This window comes from Mizuhopecten yessoensis, unplaced genomic scaffold (assembly GCF_002113885.1).
Source record: "Mizuhopecten yessoensis strain PY_sf001 unplaced genomic scaffold, ASM211388v2 scaffold10685, whole genome shotgun sequence".
NCBI classification, from domain to species: domain Eukaryota; kingdom Metazoa; phylum Mollusca; class Bivalvia; order Pectinida; family Pectinidae; genus Mizuhopecten; species Mizuhopecten yessoensis.
In genome coordinates this window covers 758,090-780,081 of record NW_018408670.1, presented here as the reverse complement: position 1 = coordinate 780,081, position 21,992 = coordinate 758,090, and the positions used below count along the sequence as shown (strand labels likewise).

The following is a 21,992-nucleotide window of genomic DNA, read 5'->3' as shown; positions in this document are numbered from 1 at the left end:
TGGAAAGGGGGGGTGAGGAGTTGGAAATGGGGGGGTGAGGAGTTGAAAAGGTGGGGGGGGTGGAGTTGGAAAGGTGTTGGTGAGGAGTTGGAAGGGGGTGGTGAGGAGTTGGAAAGGAGGTGGTGAGGAGTTGGAAAGGGGGTGGTGAAGAGTTGGAAAGGGGTTGTTAAGGAGTTGGAAAGGAGATGTTGAGGAGTTGGAAAGGGGGTGGTGAGGAGTTGGAAAAGGGGTGGTGAGGAGTTGGAAAGGGGGTAGTGAGGAGTTGGAAGGGGGTGGTGAGGAGTTGGAAAGGGGTGGTGAGGAGGTGGAAAGGGGGTGGTGAGGAGGGGTATATCTATATGAGCCTCTGCTCACTTTGCTTTTATTACCTATGAGGAGAGGCTTCCTAAAGATGGCAATAAGGACGTATCAGTGGAAAGAATAGGTAAGACAGAAGAAAAAAAAATGCTGTAGCCATTTACAATGTATAATTCACTGATAGGTATACATTACAACATGTCTGCACTGTTTTCTATTATAAAGAATTGATATGTTGAAACCCGATCTCCAGAATGGTTTTGACATGTCACAGTTGGAACCAGTCCAGATCATGATATGTGGCTGCTAGCCTCTGTGGTCAGGAGAAGGTCATGGGGATGTGGGTTCAATTGTAGAGGCTAGTGGTCAGTTTACTTTAATTATGATGGAAACTTTAAAAAAAAATCCCCAAGGCTGTTTGAACCGGACACTTGATATCACACAGCCTTGTAATTACTAATGGAAATTCCTATCGGATGGTCATTGACCAGAATATAATTGGAAAGAAACGCTTGAATTACTCACAGGTATTTCTTATTACCTATGTGGATTTCGCTCGGCTGAAAAGTCATAGCACGAATTACTATATTATCACATCGTATATAAAGATAATAACTAATTTACATCTATAACTTCTGTAACTAGTGAAGATAGGCAGAGTTCAGTTTCTGTCTATACAATGTATATAAGTTTAGAATTAGTTGCCTGATTTAGATGTACATGTGTTCTTAGTTAAGTGAATGTTGCCTTTGTTCACTTATGTCTTTCTCCAAGATTGCACGTATATTGTATTTATACTAATGTGTGTATGTCAGTGATTTAGATCAGTTAAGATCATAGGATGTTTGCCTTGTACTATATATATATATAGTTTTTAAGTCTGACACCTTTACTAGGATTTTTTTTAAAAAGAAATGGAAAAAACTGTGTATACTTCCAAGGCCAGCAAAGATCATGGCGACACATATAAATGTAGCGACTGACATAAGCTATAGGTCAAAAAGTCCAAATGTCTACTTTATCAGTCCCCATGCGATGCCTTTGTCATTTTAAAAATTAGAACTGACAGCAGATGGCAGGTCTGGCATATAGGACTACATGTATATGGGCTATGTGTGTCATACAAAATCGTCCTCAAAATTGCTTCAATAAAATAAATCTGGTGATTCCTGAAAGTACTTATGGTACAAGACTGATGTACCCCCTGATAGAAATTCAACATTCAGGTTTAATGAAGACAAGGGAGGTAATCAATGTCTCGTTACCAAGGTATATAATAAAGGATTCCCACACTGGTCATAATAGCCGTCAAAATATTACTTCTCAAGTCAATCAACACTTGTAGGCTTTAAAATGTTCTCAGAATAAATACATTTTGAATATAGCATGTTGATTAGGCGAGTTAAACCACATTTCTGACCCAATTATTTATCACATTTGTTAGACCAGTGTGTGTCCATCTCCGGCATTATATCATTAGGATTCAGCCCAACTGACCAGCTGTATATCAGTTTTCTATGCCACAAGTAAACAAAATGTCATTTAAAAAAAAGAGATGTGAAAATGTGTAAATTCATTCGATAATAGTCAAAAAGCATAATTTATATAAACTCGAAATTTAAGACTATTTGATAATTTATAGATCACCTGAGCCAAAGGCAAAGATGTATTTATCCATCTGCAATTGATATACTCAGCTCTTCATCTCAGCTAATAATGAAAAGAAGCAGAGTATATCAATTGCAGATTAAAACCTAAAAGAAGGTCGAGGTCATTTATTTGAAGATAGCTCTCCATCTCAGCTAAAAATGACAAGAAGCAATCTTCAAATGAATGACCTTGGCCTTCTTTTAGGTTCACAAGTAAAATATAAATGGCTTCTCAATAACAACCATAAGGCCTAAATTCATAACATTTGGCCTGTATTTAGCTGAGATCAAGGCCGTTACAGACGATCAAATATATTACCATGATTTTCATTCATCACATCCATCGGTCAAATATGTTAAAAGCTTTAAATGGCTTCTCAAGACAGAACCATTAAGCCTTAATGGGTCATATTATTTGGCCAGTAGCTTACTTGGATGGAGGGCTACTTTTCATATATCTGTGAAGTTCTGCTCTTTTCTTTTGGGTACAAATATACTCAGATGACTATCAAGACCTACGAATATTTTGCTAGATTTTCCTGTGGTATTTCCTTTCTAGAATCATTAATCTGTGTCTGTTATATCCAGTGCCATCATATAAATATGTATGGCTTCATTGGCTTGTGTAATAGGCTGTAGTATCACAAAGAAATTAACGGGAGTTTAGAGGATGATTATAATGTATGCTTTTGTTCTTTTTCACCAGAATGCTGTGAAGAGACATGGATCATTTACGGAGAGCGTGAATCGCCTGGCCATTAAACATGACCGATTTGTACGGAGGCTCTCCGACTCCTTCTATTCTGTGAGGTAGGTCTCAACACAAATTTGATCCATATCATGAATGCAGCTGTTGGTCGATATTTTAGTGAATTTCTTTAAAGTTACCCAAGGGCTCCACAAAGTTAGATGAAATGTCTTAATATTTCCTGTCATCTCCTTCTCATGACATTTCTATGATCGGAGTTAAATGTTATATTGCCTGCATCTATGTCAGGGACCTGATCAGTTAGGCTAGACTTTGGTTTCAGGGCTTATAATATTCAAAGTTTTACCTGAGTGTTTTTAATGCAATAGACAAAGATGTCTGCACATCATTGTTGGAGAATTTTGTACTAACATTGAAACAAAGACTTATTATTGTAATAGATCTACATAAAACATGCTCGGTTCCTGTGATGGAAACATTTCCATCTGATATGTAGGGTTAATGTACGCAGAAATCAGGTGGTTCTTAGTACGTTTGCCTGGCGGCCGAGACTTTCATCCTCCGCCTGCCTTCTGAGGGCCAGGGATACAGATCTATACAAAACAGTGCCAGATCTTCAATGCTGAACCTGTTTCCTCAGTACACAGCCACTTCATATGTACCTGCTGTTAGAGTGTGGCATCCAGAGGAAGGGAGATAACTCAGAGTATTCTAAGTGTTAAAGCTTCAGAATATTCAGCTTTAAGGTTTAAATCACAAGTATATTATTATGAAAATTGGATAGAAATGTATGTTCTAAATTTCCCTCATTTTCAAATGCATCAAATATTACTACAGAAGTCTCAATATAGAAAGTTATAGGATTTTTAGCTCACCTGATCTGATGGACCATGGTGATTGAGCTTATGCCATACCGCAGCGTCCGTCATCCGTCCGTCTGTCCGTCCGTCAACTTTTTCTTCATAGTGCTACTTATCCTGAACAGCCTAGTAGATTTTGACTAAATTTGGCATGGAGCATCCTTAGGCCAAGGTCTCTCAATTTTGTATAAACAGTGGGTGTGGCCCCTCTGGGGCAGAAAGGGGGACACAATAGGGGAAATAGAGGTAAACCTTTAAAATCCTTCTTCTACTGTAGGAATAAAGCGATTTAACCTAATTTAGTCTTGAGCATCCTTTGGCAAGGGGGACTCAATTTTGTACAAACGGTGGGTGGGGCCCCCCTGGGGTCTGAGAGATGGGGCCCTATAGGGGAAATAGAGGTATTATTCCTTTAAAAACCTTCTCCTACCATAGGGATTAAGGGATTTTATCCCAATTTGGTCTGGAGCATCCTTTGCCCAAGGGGACTTAATTTTGTATAAATGGTGGGTGTGACCCCTTTGGGGGCCTTTGGGTGCAGAGTAGAGGGGCAGGGATCAAAAGGAGAATTGGAGGTTTAAATCTTCAAAATCCTTCTTCTTCTGTAACTTTTGGGATTTTATCCAAATTTGGCCTGGGGAGTAACAAGATTTAATGTACAAGGGGATCTTGGGATGGTGGAGTGCAGAGTGCAAGAATTTGGTCACTGTGACCTATAACTTGACCTTTGACCTTTTGAAAAAGTTTGTCCAGGGCATACCATCCATACTATTTCACCTGGAGAAACAAGATTTTAATGTACAAGGAGATCTTGGGATGGCGGAGTGCAACAAGTATGTATTAGGAGTATTACTTTCCTAACGGTAGGTACATCCTGACATAAGTGTACTGTTTGTTAAATATAGAAATCATTACCAGTGGGGGACTATGGATTGCCGTGCAATACTTTGCCTTGTTATATGAAAGCTACTTCATTTTTAGGAAGGCTATTGTTATTGAAGGATAGTTACTGTTATAGGTAAACGAGCAAACTTGTTATAGTAAAGTGACTGTAGTTGTGGGAGAGGGAAAAATGCATGGCCAGACCAGGGTTGGAACCCAGGACCCTCCAAACTCTGGACAGACGCTCTACCAATTGAGATACCTGGTTGCTGGTAATCGACCCAGTCCAGTTCCACCACATTCCTCCCTCTTTTTTCTAAGTCTTCCCCCTGAAGACACAACTATTTACAACCCAGAATCGGTTATCCCCTGCCAAGCGTACACCGAATGTTGAAAACAAGGATTAAAACGAGGGTGGGTCACAGGCACCACTGTTCTAACCCGGAACCCTCCGAACTCTAGACGAACGCTCTACCAATAAAGCTACCTGGTAGCCAATGATCAAACCAGTCCAGTTCCACCACAGTTTTAGGATAGCTATTTATTGGATTGACACTCTTGTAGGATATCTTCTGTTATTTTAAGTTAGCCACTGTAGGTAAAAGTCTGCAGAACTGTTCTGTTACTTCCTTTGAAGTTCACTTAATATATGCATTATTTTAACAGATTATGCCTTTTACTTCTATTTTAACTTGTTCACCCCTGAAATTTCATAATGAACTATTCCAACCTTTGAATTGGTAGAGTTCAAATGTGTCTTCAGGGTGAATGAGTTAATCATGTTCATGTACTCTGTGACTTGGCATTTTCTTCTGTAAGCTTGTTGATGTTTGTTGTGAGTTATGTAAGGGAACGTTTTTTTATGGAGTATTGATTCTGATTGCATCTACGTGTAGCGTAGTGATCTATGTGTTACAAGCATGTAAAAATGAATTCTTGTTGCTGTGTGTCTCTCGACGCAGATCAACATCTACACATACACACAGATATCTGCATTATGCATTATTTCAATGAAACCTTTTGACATCCACCAGACCAGAGCCTACAGCTGCTGAGCCGACAGTATGCAGTGTATCTCATTTTGACTGAATTTTTGTGTGTGGCCTATTTGCTGATCCAGGCATTCAATCTCCTGTATAAAATGTTCTGAAGACATTTGTGTGTAAACGACTTTTGGATTATAATACATATTCCAATAAGAGAAGATTCCTTTAAATGATGGAAATATTGCATTTAAATACAAAGTCGCATCCTTAAAGCAGTTTATTGATTCATCAGCACTGGGGAACATACTGTTTTGTCGAGGAATCAGGTAATCTTTGTTACAACTTCTGTATATAGTACACGGGGGAAGACACCGTCTTCTGTTGGAATCAGGTAATCTTTGTTACAACTTCTGTATATAGTACACAGGGGAAGACACCGTCTTCTGTTGGAATCAGGTAATCTTTGTTACAACTTCTGTATATAGTACACGGGGGAAGACACCGTCTTCTGTTGGAATCAGGTAATCTTTGTTACAACTTCTGTATATAGTACACGGGGGAAGACACCGTCTTCTGTTGGAATCAGGTAATCTTTGTTACAACTTCTGTATATAGTACACGGGGGAAGACACCGTCTTCTGTTGGAATCAGGTAATCTTTGTTACAACTTCTGTATATAGTACACGGGGGAAGACACCGTCTTCTGTTGGAATCAGGTAATCTTTGTTACAACTTCTGTATATAGTACACGGGGGAAGACACCGTCTTCTGTTGGAATCAGGTAATCTTTGTTACAACTTCTGTATATAGTACACGGGGGAAGACACCGTCTTCTGTTGGAATCAGGTAATCTTTGTTACAACTTCTGTATATAGTACACGGGGGAAGACACCGTCTTCTGTTGGAATCAGGTAATCTTTGTTACAACTTCTGTATATAGTACACGGGGGAAGACACCGTCTTCTGTTGGAATCAGGTAATCTTTGTTACAACTTCTGTATATAGTACACGGGGGAAGACACCGTCTTCTGTTGGAATCAGGTAATCTTTGTTACAACTTCTGTATATAGTACACGGGGGAAGACACCGTCTTCTGTTGGAATCAGGTAATCTTTGTTACAACTTCTGTATATAGTACACGGGGGAAGACACCGTCTTCTGTTGGAATCAGGTAATCTTTGTTACAACTTCTGTATATAGTACACGGGGGAAGACACCGTCTTCTGTTGGAATCAGGTAATCTTTGTTACAACTTCTGTATATAGTACACGGGGGAAGACACCGTCTTCTGTTGGAATCAGGTAATCTTTGTTACAACTTCTGTATATAGTACACGGGGGAAGACACCGTCTTCTGTTGGAATCAGGTAATCTTTGTTACAACTTCTGTATATAGTACACGGGGGAAGACACCGTCTTCTGTTGGAATCAGGTAATCTTTGTTACAACTTCTGTATATAGTACACGGGGGAAGACACCGTCTTCTGTTGGAATCAGGTAATCTTTGTTACAACTTCTGTATATAGTACACGGGGGAAGACACCGTCTTCTGTTGGAATCAGGTAATCTTTGTTACAACTTCTGTATATAGTACACGGGGGAAGACACCGTCTTCTGTTGGAATCAGGTAATCTTTGTTACAACTTCTGTATATAGTACACGGGGGAAGACACCGTCTTCTGTTGGAATCAGGTAATCTTTGTTACAACTTCTGTATATAGTACACGGGGGAAGACACCGTCTTCTGTTGGAATCAGGTAATCTTTGTTACAACTTCTGTATATAGTACACGGGGGAAGACACCGTCTTCTGTTGGAATCAGGTAATCTTTGTTACAACTTCTGTATATAGTACACGGGGGAAGACACCGTCTTCTGTTGGAATCAGGTAATCTTTGTTACAACTTCTGTATATAGTACACGGGGGAAGACACCGTCTTCTGTTGGAATCAGGTAATCTTTGTTACAACTTCTGTATATAGTACACGGGGGAAGACACCGTCTTCTGTTGGAATCAGGTAATCTTTGTTACAACTTCTGTATATAGTACACGGGGGAAGACACCGTCTTCTGTTGGAATCAGGTAATCTTTGTTACAACTTCTGTATATAGTACACGGGGGAAGACACCGTCTTCTGTTGGAATCAGGTAATCTTTGTTACAACTTCTGTATATAGTACACGGGGGAAGACACCGTCTTCTGTTGGAATCAGGTAATCTTTGTTACAACTTCTGTATATAGTACACGGGGGAAGACACCGTCTTCTGTTGGAATCAGGTAATCTTTGTTACAACTTCTGTATATAGTACACGGGGGAAGACACCGTCTTCTGTTGGAATCAGGTAATCTTTGTTACAACTTCTGTATATAGTACACGGGGGAAGACACCGTCTTCTGTTGGAATCAGGTAATCTTTGTTACAACTTCTGTATATAGTACACGGGGGAAGACACCGTCTTCTGTTGGAATCAGGTAATCTTTGTTACAACTTCTGTATATAGTACACGGGGGGAAGACACTGTCTCCTGTTGGAATCAGGTAATCTTTGTTACAACTTCTGTATATTGTACACATCTTTGTTACAACTTCTATATATAGTACACAGGGAAAGACACCGTCTTCTGTTGGTACCAGGTAATCTTTGTTACAACTTCTGTATATAGTACACGGGGAAAGACACTGTCTTCTGTATGAGTCGGGTAATCTTTGTTGCTACCTCTATATATAGTACACAGGGGAAGACACTGTCTTCTGTTTGAGACGGGTAATCTTTGTTACTACCTCTATATATAGTACACAGGGAAAGACACTGTTTTCTGTATGAGTCGGGTAATCTTTGGTATCACCTCTGTATATAGTACACGGGGAAGACACTGTCTTCTGTTTGAGTCAGGTAATCTTTGTTACTACCTCTATATATAGTACACAGGGAAAGACACCGTCTTCTGTTGGAATCAAGTAATCTTTGTTAGGACCTCTGATAAAAGTACACAGCAGAAGACACTGTCTTTTTTATCACCTCTGAGTATAGTAGAAAGGGATCCCCAGATGACACTTAGTCTTCTCTAGGAATCTGGGTTATCTATGGTACTCACTGTACAATGGTGAAGACATTGTGATCCGTGCATAACCTTCAACGTACCTACGTTATCTTCCTGCAAGGATTGAAATCTCCCATCTCATCATAAAGTGAGGGATGATTCTTTTTCTGTTATCCTTTTGACCCGGTCATGTAAGTAGTTTTGACGTTACATCAAAACGCTGTTGATGTGATGTCTTACAATTCACTTTTCAACCAGAAGAAGTTGACAAAAAGATTAATACATAAATGAGTTACACCATTTTTATTTAACATCACCTTCAGTATCTGCTGGAAATGATTATAAATATTGCCAACCAATAATATATTGATAAAAACATTTTTTTATAGATTTATTTGACACCTTGTAAAGCTATAACTGTACGTTGAATTCCTGATAAATATATGGAACTGATAGTATCTCTCAGTTATCTCCCTTTGAGGTATGCTATGCTGTATTTAAGGCCTGTTTATCTCGTCTATTAAGTTGTGCATCAGCAACCAATAGGTAGCCCTCAATAACACAGAGAAAAATATATATTGGAAAGGTACTGGAGGATTATAGACGATGGTAGACTGTCATGATATAGAATATGTACGTCATTGGATCACTGATCCGGGGAACGAGAAGATCTCCTCAGGAAGTTTCTTGCACCGTAATACACGATTACACCAGCTATAGAATCGTCTTTGGTGATTAATTAGAGTTAACTGTGATAAGGAGAATCTTTGATCCCTCACATCTAACATGTCTGCATCAATTTAAACCAGAACTTCCAAAAAGTAATTACATTAGCAGATTGCGATTGGCTCATAAATATTTGCTAATGATGTAAAGCATCACATTCACATCAGCATCAGCACTGCAAACATTTACCATTCAGCACTTCTATGTCAACTTCGTGATCTTAATTGTCTCAGTCTCAGAAGGTCACCGTGAACGGTATACTGGACACAGTCCGTGACCAAAGGTATTTATTCAATGTAATACATGTATTGAACTACAAATGAAGTTTGCTGAATGCTGAACTTCTAGAATTATAGGAATAGAACTAAACAATATGGACTGATAAAAAAGGCAAACCCTTCCACTAAGTGGCGAGATCAATAATACATTTTGCTATGTCTTACATTCAGCAATTGAAACAGTTTGAGGGAAATGAAATTTCTAGATATTCTATGATTATAGTCACCAACTCGTGTTTGGAATTTAATTATGCATATAGATGGATTGTGAACAATCTGAGGAAATTTGGAAGACACGTATATAGAGGTGTTAGTTGTTTTGGTGCTAACTACACCTATTTGAGTCTGAACTGTGTAGAAATACATTCAAAAATCATTCTGTGCATGTGTGTTAGTGTAACTTTGGACTCCAGGTGTCAAACCCGACACCCATCTGACATTCGTGTTATGCCAGTTATGGGCCATGCTTGCAGACTACCTTTCCTGTTGCTAAACAATAGACAAAGAGAAATACATGCATTTATTTAGAATTGTAGAGTTCTAAACATTGTCCCCACATCACAGGTATATATATACCAGAACTCTGAAACAGTGTTGTATACATGACCTACTGGTTTATCCTGTCTGCTGAGAGTTCATGTTTACATTGTCTGACCATGGTCAGTCAGACTGGCCAAAGGTGGGAATACAGATGCTGATAGATATATGATGACCAACATAAACAAGGCTTTATAGCCCCCACCATTTAGTTCCAGACTACACCTCACACTCTGTGGGAAGTGCTACAAAGTATCTGCAATTCGATCCCTTGTTTGTCTCCTTTCTATTAGAGACAACTCTTGGGAAGTCCAGACATTTATACACGTTAACTCATTCACCCTTGAAATTTCATAATGAGCTATTCCATTCTTTGAATTGGAAGAGTTCAAATGTGTCTTCAGGGTTGAATGAGTTAAAAGTCAAAAGATTCATACCACAAACAGACCTACAGCATCAAGAAATATAAGAAAAGGAGTAGTCCTGTTCTATATGACTGGTTTGCATTGTGTTTTGATTGGATATGGATCATGTTTTAATCTGTGACAGAACCATGGATCAGTCATGTTAAACCCGACCCATCGACCCATCGACCCATCGTATCTAATCTGTGCTACATTTCTACCAAAAACAACATGGAATTTACAGCATGTTCCATATAGGCCCATGTCCTTTTTTATTGGCAGAATTGGATGACAACTTAACATTTGCTGTATTTATTAAATAGATGAATAATTAGTGTAGCTTGCACAGACATTGAATTATTACTAAACCTTAATTCAGACCAGTTTGTTGTGAAATCGAAATCCACAAATGGGCTTTTCCTCATTCAGAAGAATATTGTAGTGCTCAATGTTACGAATTTCATACAGCATAAACAAATTTCATCACTGAAAATAATCACAGATGTCGTCAGCTTGCCTTGTATACTGACAGGAATTTTAAAGAGTCTGTCCAATCTTAAGCCAAATGTGACTTATATAATCAAGATAATTGGACGTTGACGAACTTTCCAAAACTTCTGCATCGTCAAATAACAGATGACAACTTTTGAAAGTTTCTTTCTCGTTGGTCAGACCATATAAGAGTGACAAGTCACCAACATAATTCACAGAGTCCTAGTTTACTACGATTAATTGCATATTTGTAGCAAGATAAATACTATGTTTCTAAAAAAAACATGAACGTTTTGTTGAAGTGTGTTAGAATTGGAAAAGTATGTTGTATTTTTGTCTATAAAGGCGATTAGAACATGAAATTTCATTTAAACCTTCGACCTATCGGCCTCAAGTTCAAACCAAGTTTCCTGTTCTAATTGCAAATAAAGCAGTTCAAAATAACATACTATCCTGTATTTAAAAATGATGTCTGCTATTCAAGGTGCAATATATATTGATATCAGACCTACTTGGATGTTGTTTACTACTGGGTATCAGTGTTATCTATACATTGTTTACTGGGTAGCAGTGTTATCTATACATTGTTTATTAGTGGGTATCATCAGTGTAATCTATACATTATTTACTGGGTATCAGTGTTATCTATACATTGTTTCCTACTGGGTAGCAGTGTTATCTATACATTGTTTACTGGGTATCAGTGTTATCTAAACATTGTTTACTACTGGGTAGCAGTGTTATCTATACATTGTTTACTACTGGGTATCAGTGTTATCTATACATTGTTTACTGGGCAGCAGTGTTATCTATACATTGTTTACTGGGTAGCAGTGTTATCTATACATTGTTTATTAGTGGGGATCATCAGTGTAATCTATACATTATTTACTGGGTATCAGTGTTATCTATACATTGTTTGCTGGGTAGCAGTGTTATCTATACATTGTTTACTGGGTATCAGTGTTATCTATACCTTGTTTACTACTGGGTAGCAGTGTTTTCTATACATTGTTTACTACTGGGTATCAGTGTTATCTATACATTGTTTACTGCTGGGTAGTATAGTGTTATCTATACATTGTTTACTACTGGGTAGCAGTGTTATCTATACATTGTTTATTAGTGGGTATCATCAGTGTAATCTATACATTATTTACTGGGTATCAGTGTTATCTATACATTGTTTACTACTGGGTAGCAGTGTTATCTATACATTGTTTACTGGGTAGCAGTGTTATCTATACATTGTTTACTACTGGGTATCAGTGTTATCTATACATTGTTTACTGCTGGGTAGTATAGTGTTATCTATACATTGTTTACTGGGTATCAGTGTTATCTATACATTGTTTACTACTGGGTAGCAGTGTTATCTATACATTGTTTATTAGTGGGTATCATCAGTGTAATCTATACATTATTTACTGGGTATCAGTGTTATCTATACATTGTTTACTACTGGGTAGCAGTGTTATCTATACATTGTTTACTGGGTAGCAGTGTTATCTATACATTGTTTACTACTGGGTATCAGTGTTATCTATACATTGTTTACTGCTGGGTAGTATAGTGTTATCTATACATTGTTTACTGCTGGGTAGTATAGTGTTATCTATACATTATTTACTGGGTATCAGTGTTATCTATACATTGTTTACTACTGGGTAGCAGTGTTATCTATACATTGTTTACTACTGGGTATCAGTGTTATCTATACATTGTTTACTGCTGGGTAGTATAGTGTTATCTATACATTGTTTACTGCTGGGTAGTATAGTGTTATCTATACATTATTTACTGGGTATCAGTGTTATCTATACATTGTTTACTGGGTATCAGTGTTATCTATACATTGTTTACTACTGGGTATCAGTGTTATCTATACATTGTTTACTGGGTATCAGTGTTATCTATACATTGTTTACTGGGTAGCAGTGTTATCTATACATTGTTTACTACTGGGTAGCAGTGTTATCTATACATTTCCGGGTAGCAGTGCCTATAGAGTGGTCGATCTGCATCCCTGCTGCTGATGCTACTATAGTGGCCCTGCACTACAGCTATGTATAGAGTGAAGTAGGCCACTATTGTTGAGGCACACAGATGTGTGTATCCCACAGGAAACGCATAATTACACTGCAAATGGCAGTGGGTGTTCGAAAGGCAGGATTTCTTTAGTCTGTGTGGGGACATACTTAAACCCATGGAGCTTTCACTGGACAATTAATCTCCTTTGATGACAAGGAATTATTTTGGTTTCATATTCAGAGAGCTCTCAAGTTTCAAATAGAGGTAAGTATACCATCTCAGATATTGTGTAAGATGACCTTACTTGATGGGTGTATGAAGTACTTGATTGTTTCACTTGTTTACTATAGTCTGCTGTTAAAACAGGCACTTCTAGAGGTGACTTAGAGCAGAAAATCCACCCAGCTAATCTGTGGCCATAGGATTTTGATGTGTTTGGAAGGATGTGGTTTGAGTGGGGATCATTATGTTAGTCCTGGTCAGAACCCTAAGAAGGATGAATCAACACATTAGTCTAGCCCCTCACTACGCCTTATGTCTAGTTTCTGTACTTACGTATTGTCTTCCTTATTACACTGTGTGATTAACATAATTCCTACTAGTGATTTGCATACTTGTAACTACCATTTTCCAGTTAAAACTAATAGATCTCAAACTGAAAAATAGTGAGAGGCTCTTAATGTTTAAGACTTTGGTCAGTGGTATTGATGTTGAGGTAAATGATTGAGACTTTGGTCAGTGGTATTGATGCTGAGGTAAATGATTGAGACTTTGGTCAGTGGTATTAATGTTGAGGTAAATGTTTGAGACTTTGGTCAGTGGTATTGATGTTGAGGTAAATGATTGAGACTTTGGTCAGTGGTATTGATGTTGAGGTAAATGATTTAGACTTTGGTCAGTGGTATTGATGTTGAGGTAAATGATTTAGACTTTGGTCAGTGGTATTGATGTTGAGGTAAATGATTGAGACTTTTGTCAGTGGTATTGATGTTGAGGTAAATGATTGAGACTTTTGTCAGTGGTATTGATGCTGAGGTAAATGATTGAGACTTTGGTCAGTTGTATTGATGTTAATGTAAATATTTGAGACTTTGGTCAGTGGTATTGATGTTAATGTAAATGTTTGAGACTTTGGTCAGTGATGTTGGTGTAAATATTTGAGACTTTAGTTAGTGGTATTAATTGAGTTCATAATGTATTCAACTTAATTACATTGTTTGTTCATGTATCTCTTTGATAAATCAATGTATGATTAATCAGCTGAGTTCATGTCGAGATGTTACAGAAGTATTGATTGTTTTGCTTATATTGTTTTGAGATTGGTCTGTTGATCTGTTGATTGAAGTTGCTTGGAATGCATTGGCAGTAGGTGATCACTAGAACACACTATACCCAGACAGGTAGGTGATCACTGTACCCAGACAGGTATGTGATCACTAGAACACACTGTACCCAGACAGGTTTGTGATCACTAGAACACACTGTACCCAGACAGGTAGGTGATCACTGTACCCAGACAGGTAAGTGATTACTGTACCCAGACAGGTAGGTGAGCACTGTGCCCAGACAGGTAGGTGATCACTATAACACACTATACCCCGACAGGTAAGTGATCACTGTACCCAGACAGGAAGGTGAGCACTAGAACACACTGTATACAGACAGGTAGGGGGGATCACTAGAACACACTGTATACAGACACGTAGGTGATCACTAGAACACACTGTACCGAGACAGGTAGGTGATCACTAGAACACACTACCCAGACAGGTAGGTGATCACTATAACCCACTATACCCAGACAGGCAAGTGATCACTGTACCCAGACAGGTAGGGGATCACTATAACACACTATACCCAGACAGGTAAGTGATCACTGTACCCAGCCAGGTAGGTGATCACTAGAACACACTGTACCTAACAGGACAATCACTGTACCCAGACAGGTAGGTGATAACTAGAACACACTATACCCAGACAGGTAGGTGAGCACTAGAACACACTGTATACAGACAGGTAGGTGATCCCTATAACACACTGTATACAGACAGGTAGGTGATCACTGTTCCCAGACAGGTAGGTGATCACTAGAACACACGATACCCAGACAGGTAGGTGATCACTAGAACCCACTGTACCCAGACAGGTAGGTGATCACGTAGGTGATCACTAGAACACACTGTACCTAGACAGGTAGGTGATCGCTAGAACACACTGTACCCAGACAGGTAGGTGATCTCTAGAACACACTGTACCCAGACAGGTAGGGGATCACTATAACACACTATACCCAGACAGGCAGGTGATCACTATAACACACTATACCCCGACAGGTAAGTGATCACTGTACCCAGACAGGTAGGGGAGCACTAGAACACACTGTATACAGACAGGTAGGGGGGATCACTAGAACACACTGTATACAGACACGTAGGTGATCACTAGAACACACTGTACCTAGACAGGTAGGTGATCGCTAGAACACACTGTACCCAGACAGGTAGGTCACTAGACCACTAGAACACACTGTACCCAGACAGGAAGGTGATCACTAGAACACACTATACCCAGGCAGGTAGGTGATCACTAGAACACACTGTACCCAGGCAGGTAGGTGATAACTAGAACACACTGTACCCAGACAGGTGGGTGATCACTAGAACACACTATACCCAGAAAGGTAGGTGATCACTGTACCCAGACAGGTAAGTGATCACTGTACCGATTGTTTTGCTTATATTGTTTTGAGATTGGTCTGTTGATCTGTTGATTGAAGTTGCTTGGAATGCATTGGCAGTAGGGGATCACTAGAACACACTATACCCAGACAGGTAGGTGATAACTAGAACACACTGTACCCAGACAGGTGGGTGATCACTAGAACACACTATACCCAGGCAGGTAGGTGATCACTAGAACACACTGTATACAGACACGTAGGTGATCACTAGAACACACTGTACCTAGACAGGTAGGTGATCGCTAGAACACACTGTACCCAGACAGGTAGGTGATCACGTAGGTGATCACTAGAACACACTGTACCGAGACAGGTAGGTGATCACTAGAACACACTACCCAGACAGGTAGGTGATCACTATAACCCACTATACCCAGACAGGCAAGTGATCACTGTACCCAGACAGGTAGGGGATCACTATAACACACTATACCCAGACAGGTAAGTGATCACTTTACCCAGACAGGTAGGTGAGCACTAGAACCCACTGTATACAGACAGGTAGGTGATCACTGTAACCAGACAGGTAAGTGATCACTGTACCCAGGCAGGTAGGTGATCACTAGAACACACTGTACCTAGACAGGTAGGTGATCGCTAGAACACACTGTACCCAGACAGGTAGGTGATCTCTAGAACACACTGTACCCAGACAGGTAGGTGATAACTAGAACACACTATACCCAGACAGGTAGGGAATCACTAGAACACACTATACCCAGACAGGTAGGTGATCACTATAACACACTATACCCAGACAGGTAAGTGATCACTGTACCCAGACAGGTAGGTGAGCACTAGAACACACTGTATACAGACAGGTAGGTGATCACTATAACACACTGTATACAGACAGGTAGGTGATCACTATAACACACTATACCCAGACAGGTAGGGGATCACTATAACACACTGTATACGGACAGGTAGGTGATCACTGTACCCAGACAGGTAGGTGATCACTATACCCAGACAGGTAGGTAATCACTAGAACACACTGTACCCAGACAGGTAGGTGAGCACTAGAACACACTGTACCCAGACAGGTAGGTGATCACTAGAACACACTGTACCCAGGCAGGTAGGTGATCACTAGAACACACTGTACCCAGACAGGTAGGTGATCACTAGAACCTACTATACCCAGACAGGTAAGTGATCACTGTACCCAGACAGGTAGGTGATCACTAGAACACACTGTACGCAGACAGGTAGGTGATCACTAGAACACACTGTACCCAGACAGGTAGGTAATCACTAGAACACACTGTACGCAGACAGGTAGGTGATCACTAGAACACACTGTACCTAACAGGACAGGTAAATGATCTTCTTAATAAGGGTACCTGCTAATAAAAAACAGTGACAGGTGTAGAAGGTCAACATCAGTGTACTCTGATTCTAATGGCAGTTGAGCTGATACAGCCATATAAAACCAGCTTATAGTTATGTCACCCTGAACTACCAGTGTGTTAATCTTGACTACTGAATTTAAATGTTACAGTTCAACATAGTCATTGGTTATTATGTATCTTCCTTGTTTTAGGGTCTGTGTGATTGATGAGGCAGGGTTTATCTGGAGCTTCTGTGGCATCTCATAGAGATTGATCACTTAGGCTTTACCCAATCCTCCAGTTTCACTCCAACCAATCCATCAGATCAGCGAAAGTTTTAGATGTATTGTAGGTTTATAAATTAGCTCCATAACTACAGCGAAACACAAAAGAAAAATATGTGAACAACTTTAATATACTAATATCTGTCTGTTGAGGGTGATTTGTGAAAGTATACTGAGATGGAGAATTTCTTATATCATAAGGTATCACATTCCATTCCCTAATGGCAGTGGGTTAAAAAGAAGTCATATAAACATTAGTTCTACTTGCTGGTGGATTTGTATTCAAATTGGTTGTTGAGTTGTGACCTTGGACAGCTCCTATCACAGGAGGAAGCACATTCTCCAAATAAAACAGTGCAGCACCATGGTATAGTTTGTACCAAGATTTCATTCTATGCTTGTATCACCTATGCGACAATGTTTCCCATCCTGTTTCTGCTATAATTGAATTAGACAATGCAGATTTTGTTGCTCCTGTCAAAATTCTGACTGCCTCAATATGAAGTTTTTCAAGTTCTTGACAATTTATTGGGTACAATTACCCCAAATTATCTCGACCTATTCCAAGATGGGAAGTACATATGAAAAATACATAATTTGTTAAGATTTTCGATCCAGCTTAAATCTTAAACCTCTAAGAATTCCTAGCCTTTTCCATGCTTTAGCAATGATATTTAAGTGATGTGAGCATGCAAAGAACAGTTTTCATATATAGTTACACCCAGATGTGTATGTTGTTAAACTTGCTCAATTCGAGTATTATTCATAAATAGGGGAGGATGAGCTGTTGCCATTCTCTTTCTTGTAAGGACCACACTTTCAGTTTTATTGGGGTTGAAATTAACTAACTACTACCTGGCTCAAGTACTAATTTTGTTCAGTGTGTACAGTGTGTTGGCAATCCATCTGTAATTGGGGCTTGCAGCATTTCAATAACTTCTCAAGTGTGTTTTCACTTTACAAAGCTATCATTTGTATTTATATAGCACTCAGCAGCCGATCAAATCAAAATGTAAACTTTACTATAAATATATACATGTACTAGCTATATAAACGGTATATTAAGTTTGGTATTAAACCCACTCAAACATCAGGAACCTTTCCGGGTGTTTTGGATACTAGTTGGACGAACATTTGTTGCTATATGTTCCAAGACTTGGCTATATGTTTGTGTGGAAGACATGTAACGACACCAAGCTTATACCTATTGATGTTAGCGAGGAGGATATATATGATCAGTCGAGGAGGATATATCAGCTGGTATAACTGTGAACCTGAGACTCTATTGATCTGTCGACCTACAATGAAATAGCTAACATTTTTCATCCTGTATACAGCTACAAGATAGTGGCAATGATTATTTGGTATTCTGGTTTATAACTTAAATTAAAAACGTCCACGTGAGTGTTTGGGAACATAAACATTTCAGCATAGCTGGTGGATGTAGAAATGTGTGTGTGGCTTATCTGGTCCGCCTTGTTTATATTGATTTAATTGGTACAATGTGATCTGGTCTTAACTGAAATTAGGGGAAAGACACCTACCAGTCCTGCATGTTGATTTATTTGGTAAGACATTTTTATGTAAGATTGAGGAACACAATCTGGACATTTCAGCCTGCATATTTAACTCATTTACCCCTGAAGACACATTTGAACTCTTCCAATTCAAAGGTTGGAATAGTTCATTATAAAATTTCAGGGGTGAATAAGTTAATGTAACTGGTAATGTGTCCTTATATGGTGAATGGGGAACAGGGGCAATATTCAACCTACTTATTGTAATAATGTCACCTGACAGGTTGGAGAACAAGGACATTTCAGCCTTGATCATGTCTCAAAACATTGAATGGCATATGTTGTTATATCATTGATGTCTGCAGTGTAAAAATAATTGAATAATTTGGTGACAAAAGTTTCCTCCAATTAAGTCATGAATTTTAACATTCACTGATTACCAGACAAGTTGATGGGGGACTGGCCATGGTTTGTAAGGTTACAAAGCTATTGTATAAATGTTTACAGACCCCTGAATACAGACGGGATTCCATAGCATTGCCTAGTGGCAGTATAATAAGGAACGTTGTTATTATACAGGGATGGTTGTATATATATATATATATACCCCTGCTTTATCATATCTACCTATAAATAACTTTTACCATTGATCATCTTCTGAATAATGCATGTGTTTTTTTGCTAGCCAGACTCTGCATGACTCCCATTGGAACCCTGTGTCTGCTCTGGCCTTCTGTAGCCTACCCTAGTCTGGGGTTGGTTATAACTGTCAGTTGTCTGTAGGTTCATTTGATTAGTGAAAGCAAGTACATTGTGTTGGACTGCCATAGATCAAAATATTAAGACAGTCAAAGATATAAACAATCCTCATATGTGAGTCTGTGTGTGCCTGTTAGGGGATTTACATGTCTTGCAGCAGCAGAGTTCAAAATATGACTGTGGTGTGGTTTCCAAAGGTCAGCTTTACAAGGGCAACATAGAAGTGCTGTCACACTGAAATATCACAACATGGACACTGTATTGAAGTATATACACCCAACCCTGTCCAGTGATGTGTAACTATACAGAGAAACAGCAGGGTACTGTTACCAGTAATGTGTAACTATACAGGGAAACAACAGGGTACTGTTACCAGTGATGTATAACTAACTATACAGAGAAACAACAGGGTACTGTTACCAGTGATGTGTAACTAACTATACAGAGAAACAACAGGGTACTGTTACCAGTGATGTGTAACTAACTATACAGAGAAACAACAGGGTACTGTTACCAGTGATGTATAACTAACTATACAGAGAAACAACAGGGTACTGTTACCAGTGATGTATAACTAACTATACAGAGAAACAACAGGGTACTGTTACCAGTGATGTATAACTAACTATACAGAGAAACAACAGGGTACTGTTACCAGTGATGTATAACTAACTATACAGAGAAACAACAGGGTACTGTTACCAGTGATGTATAACTAACTATACAGAGAAACAACAGGGTACTGTTACCAGTGATGTATAACTAACTATACAGAGAAACAACAGGGTACTGTTACCAGTGATGTATAACTAACTATACAGAGAAACAACAGGGTACTGTTACCAGTGATGTATAACTAACTATACAGAGAAACAACAGGGTACTGTTACCAGTGATGTATAACTAACTATACAGAGAAACAACAGGGTACTGTTACCAGTGATGTATAACTAACTATACAGAGAAACAACAGGGTACTGTTACCAGTGATGTATAACTAACTATACAGAGAAACAACAGGGTACTGTTACCAGTGATGTATAACTAACTATACAGAGAAACAACAGGGTACTGTTACCAGTGATGTATAACTAACTATACAGAGAAACAACAGGGTACTGTTACCAGTGATGTATAACTAACTATACAGAGAAACAACAGGGTACTGTTACCAGTGATGTATAACTAACTATACAGAGAAACAACAGGGTACTGTTACCAGTGATGTATAACTAACTATACAGAGAAACAACAGGGTACTGTTACCAGTGATGTATAACTAACTATACAGAGAAACAACAGGGTACTGTTACCAGTGATGTATAACTAACTATACAGAGAAACAACAGGGTACTGTTACCAGTGATGTATAACTAACTATACAGAGAAACAACAGGGTACTGTTACCAGTGATGTATAACTAACTATACAGAGAAACAACAGGGTACTGTTACCAGTGATGTATAACTAACTATACAGAGAAACAACAGGGTACTGTTACCAGTGATGTATAACTAACTATACAGAGAAACAACAGGGTACTGTTACCAGTGATGTATAACTAACTATACAGAGAAACAACAGGGTACTGTTACCAGTGATGTATAACTAACTATACAGAGAAACAACAGGGTACTGTTACCAGTGATGTATAACTAACTATACAGAGAAACAACAGGGTACTGTTACCAGTGATGTATAACTAACTATACAGAGAAACAACAGGGTACTGTTACCAGTGATGTATAACTAACTATACAGAGAAACAACAGGGTACTGTTACCAGTGATGTATAACTAACTATACAGAGAAACAACAGGGTACTGTTACCAGTGATGTATAACTAACTATACAGAGAAACAACAGGGTACTGTTACCAGTGATGTATAACTAACTATACAGAGAAACAACAGGGTACTGTTACCAGTGATGTATAACTAACTATACAGAGAAACAACAGGGTACTGTTACCAGTGATGTATAACTAACTATACAGGGAAACAACAGGGTACTGTTACCAGTGATGTATAACTAACTATACAGAGACACAACAAAGTGCTGTTACCAGTGATGTATAACTAACTATACAGGGAAACAACAGGGTACTGTTACCGTGATGTATAACTAACCTTACAGAGAAACAACAGGGTACTGTTACCAGTGATGTATAACTAACTATACAGGGAAACAACAGGGTATTGTTACCAGTGATGTATAACTAATTATACAGAGGAACAACAGGTTACTGTTACCAGTGATGTATAACTAGCTATACAGGGAAACAACAGGGTACTGTTACCAGTGATGTATAACTTAAACTATACAGAGAAACAACAGGGTACTGTTACCAGTGATGTATAACTAACTATACAGGGAAACAACAGGGTACTGTTACCACCGATGTATAACTAACTATACAGGGAAACAACAGGGTACTGTTACCAGTGATGTATAACTAACTATACAG

General features: G+C 38.8%; 1 protein-coding gene across 8 annotated transcripts in view; it reads left to right on the top strand.

The window, feature by feature from the left end:
• Nucleotides 1–21,992, top strand: part of LOC110461813 (ras-specific guanine nucleotide-releasing factor RalGPS1-like) — a 98,552-nt gene that overhangs the window by 36,648 nt on the left and 39,912 nt on the right. For 6 of the 8 annotated variants that reach the window (XM_021515491.1, XM_021515490.1, XM_021515489.1 and 3 more), the window contains exon 2: nucleotides 2,653–2,756. In XM_021515491.1, the coding sequence (XP_021371166.1) occupies nucleotides 2,653–2,756 (104 nt within the window). Of the gene's footprint in view, nucleotides 1–2,652; nucleotides 2,757–5,654; nucleotides 5,710–12,951; nucleotides 13,156–21,992 lie in introns of those variants that run through there. The other 2 variants (XM_021515498.1, XM_021515497.1) reach the window with 2 other exon arrangements.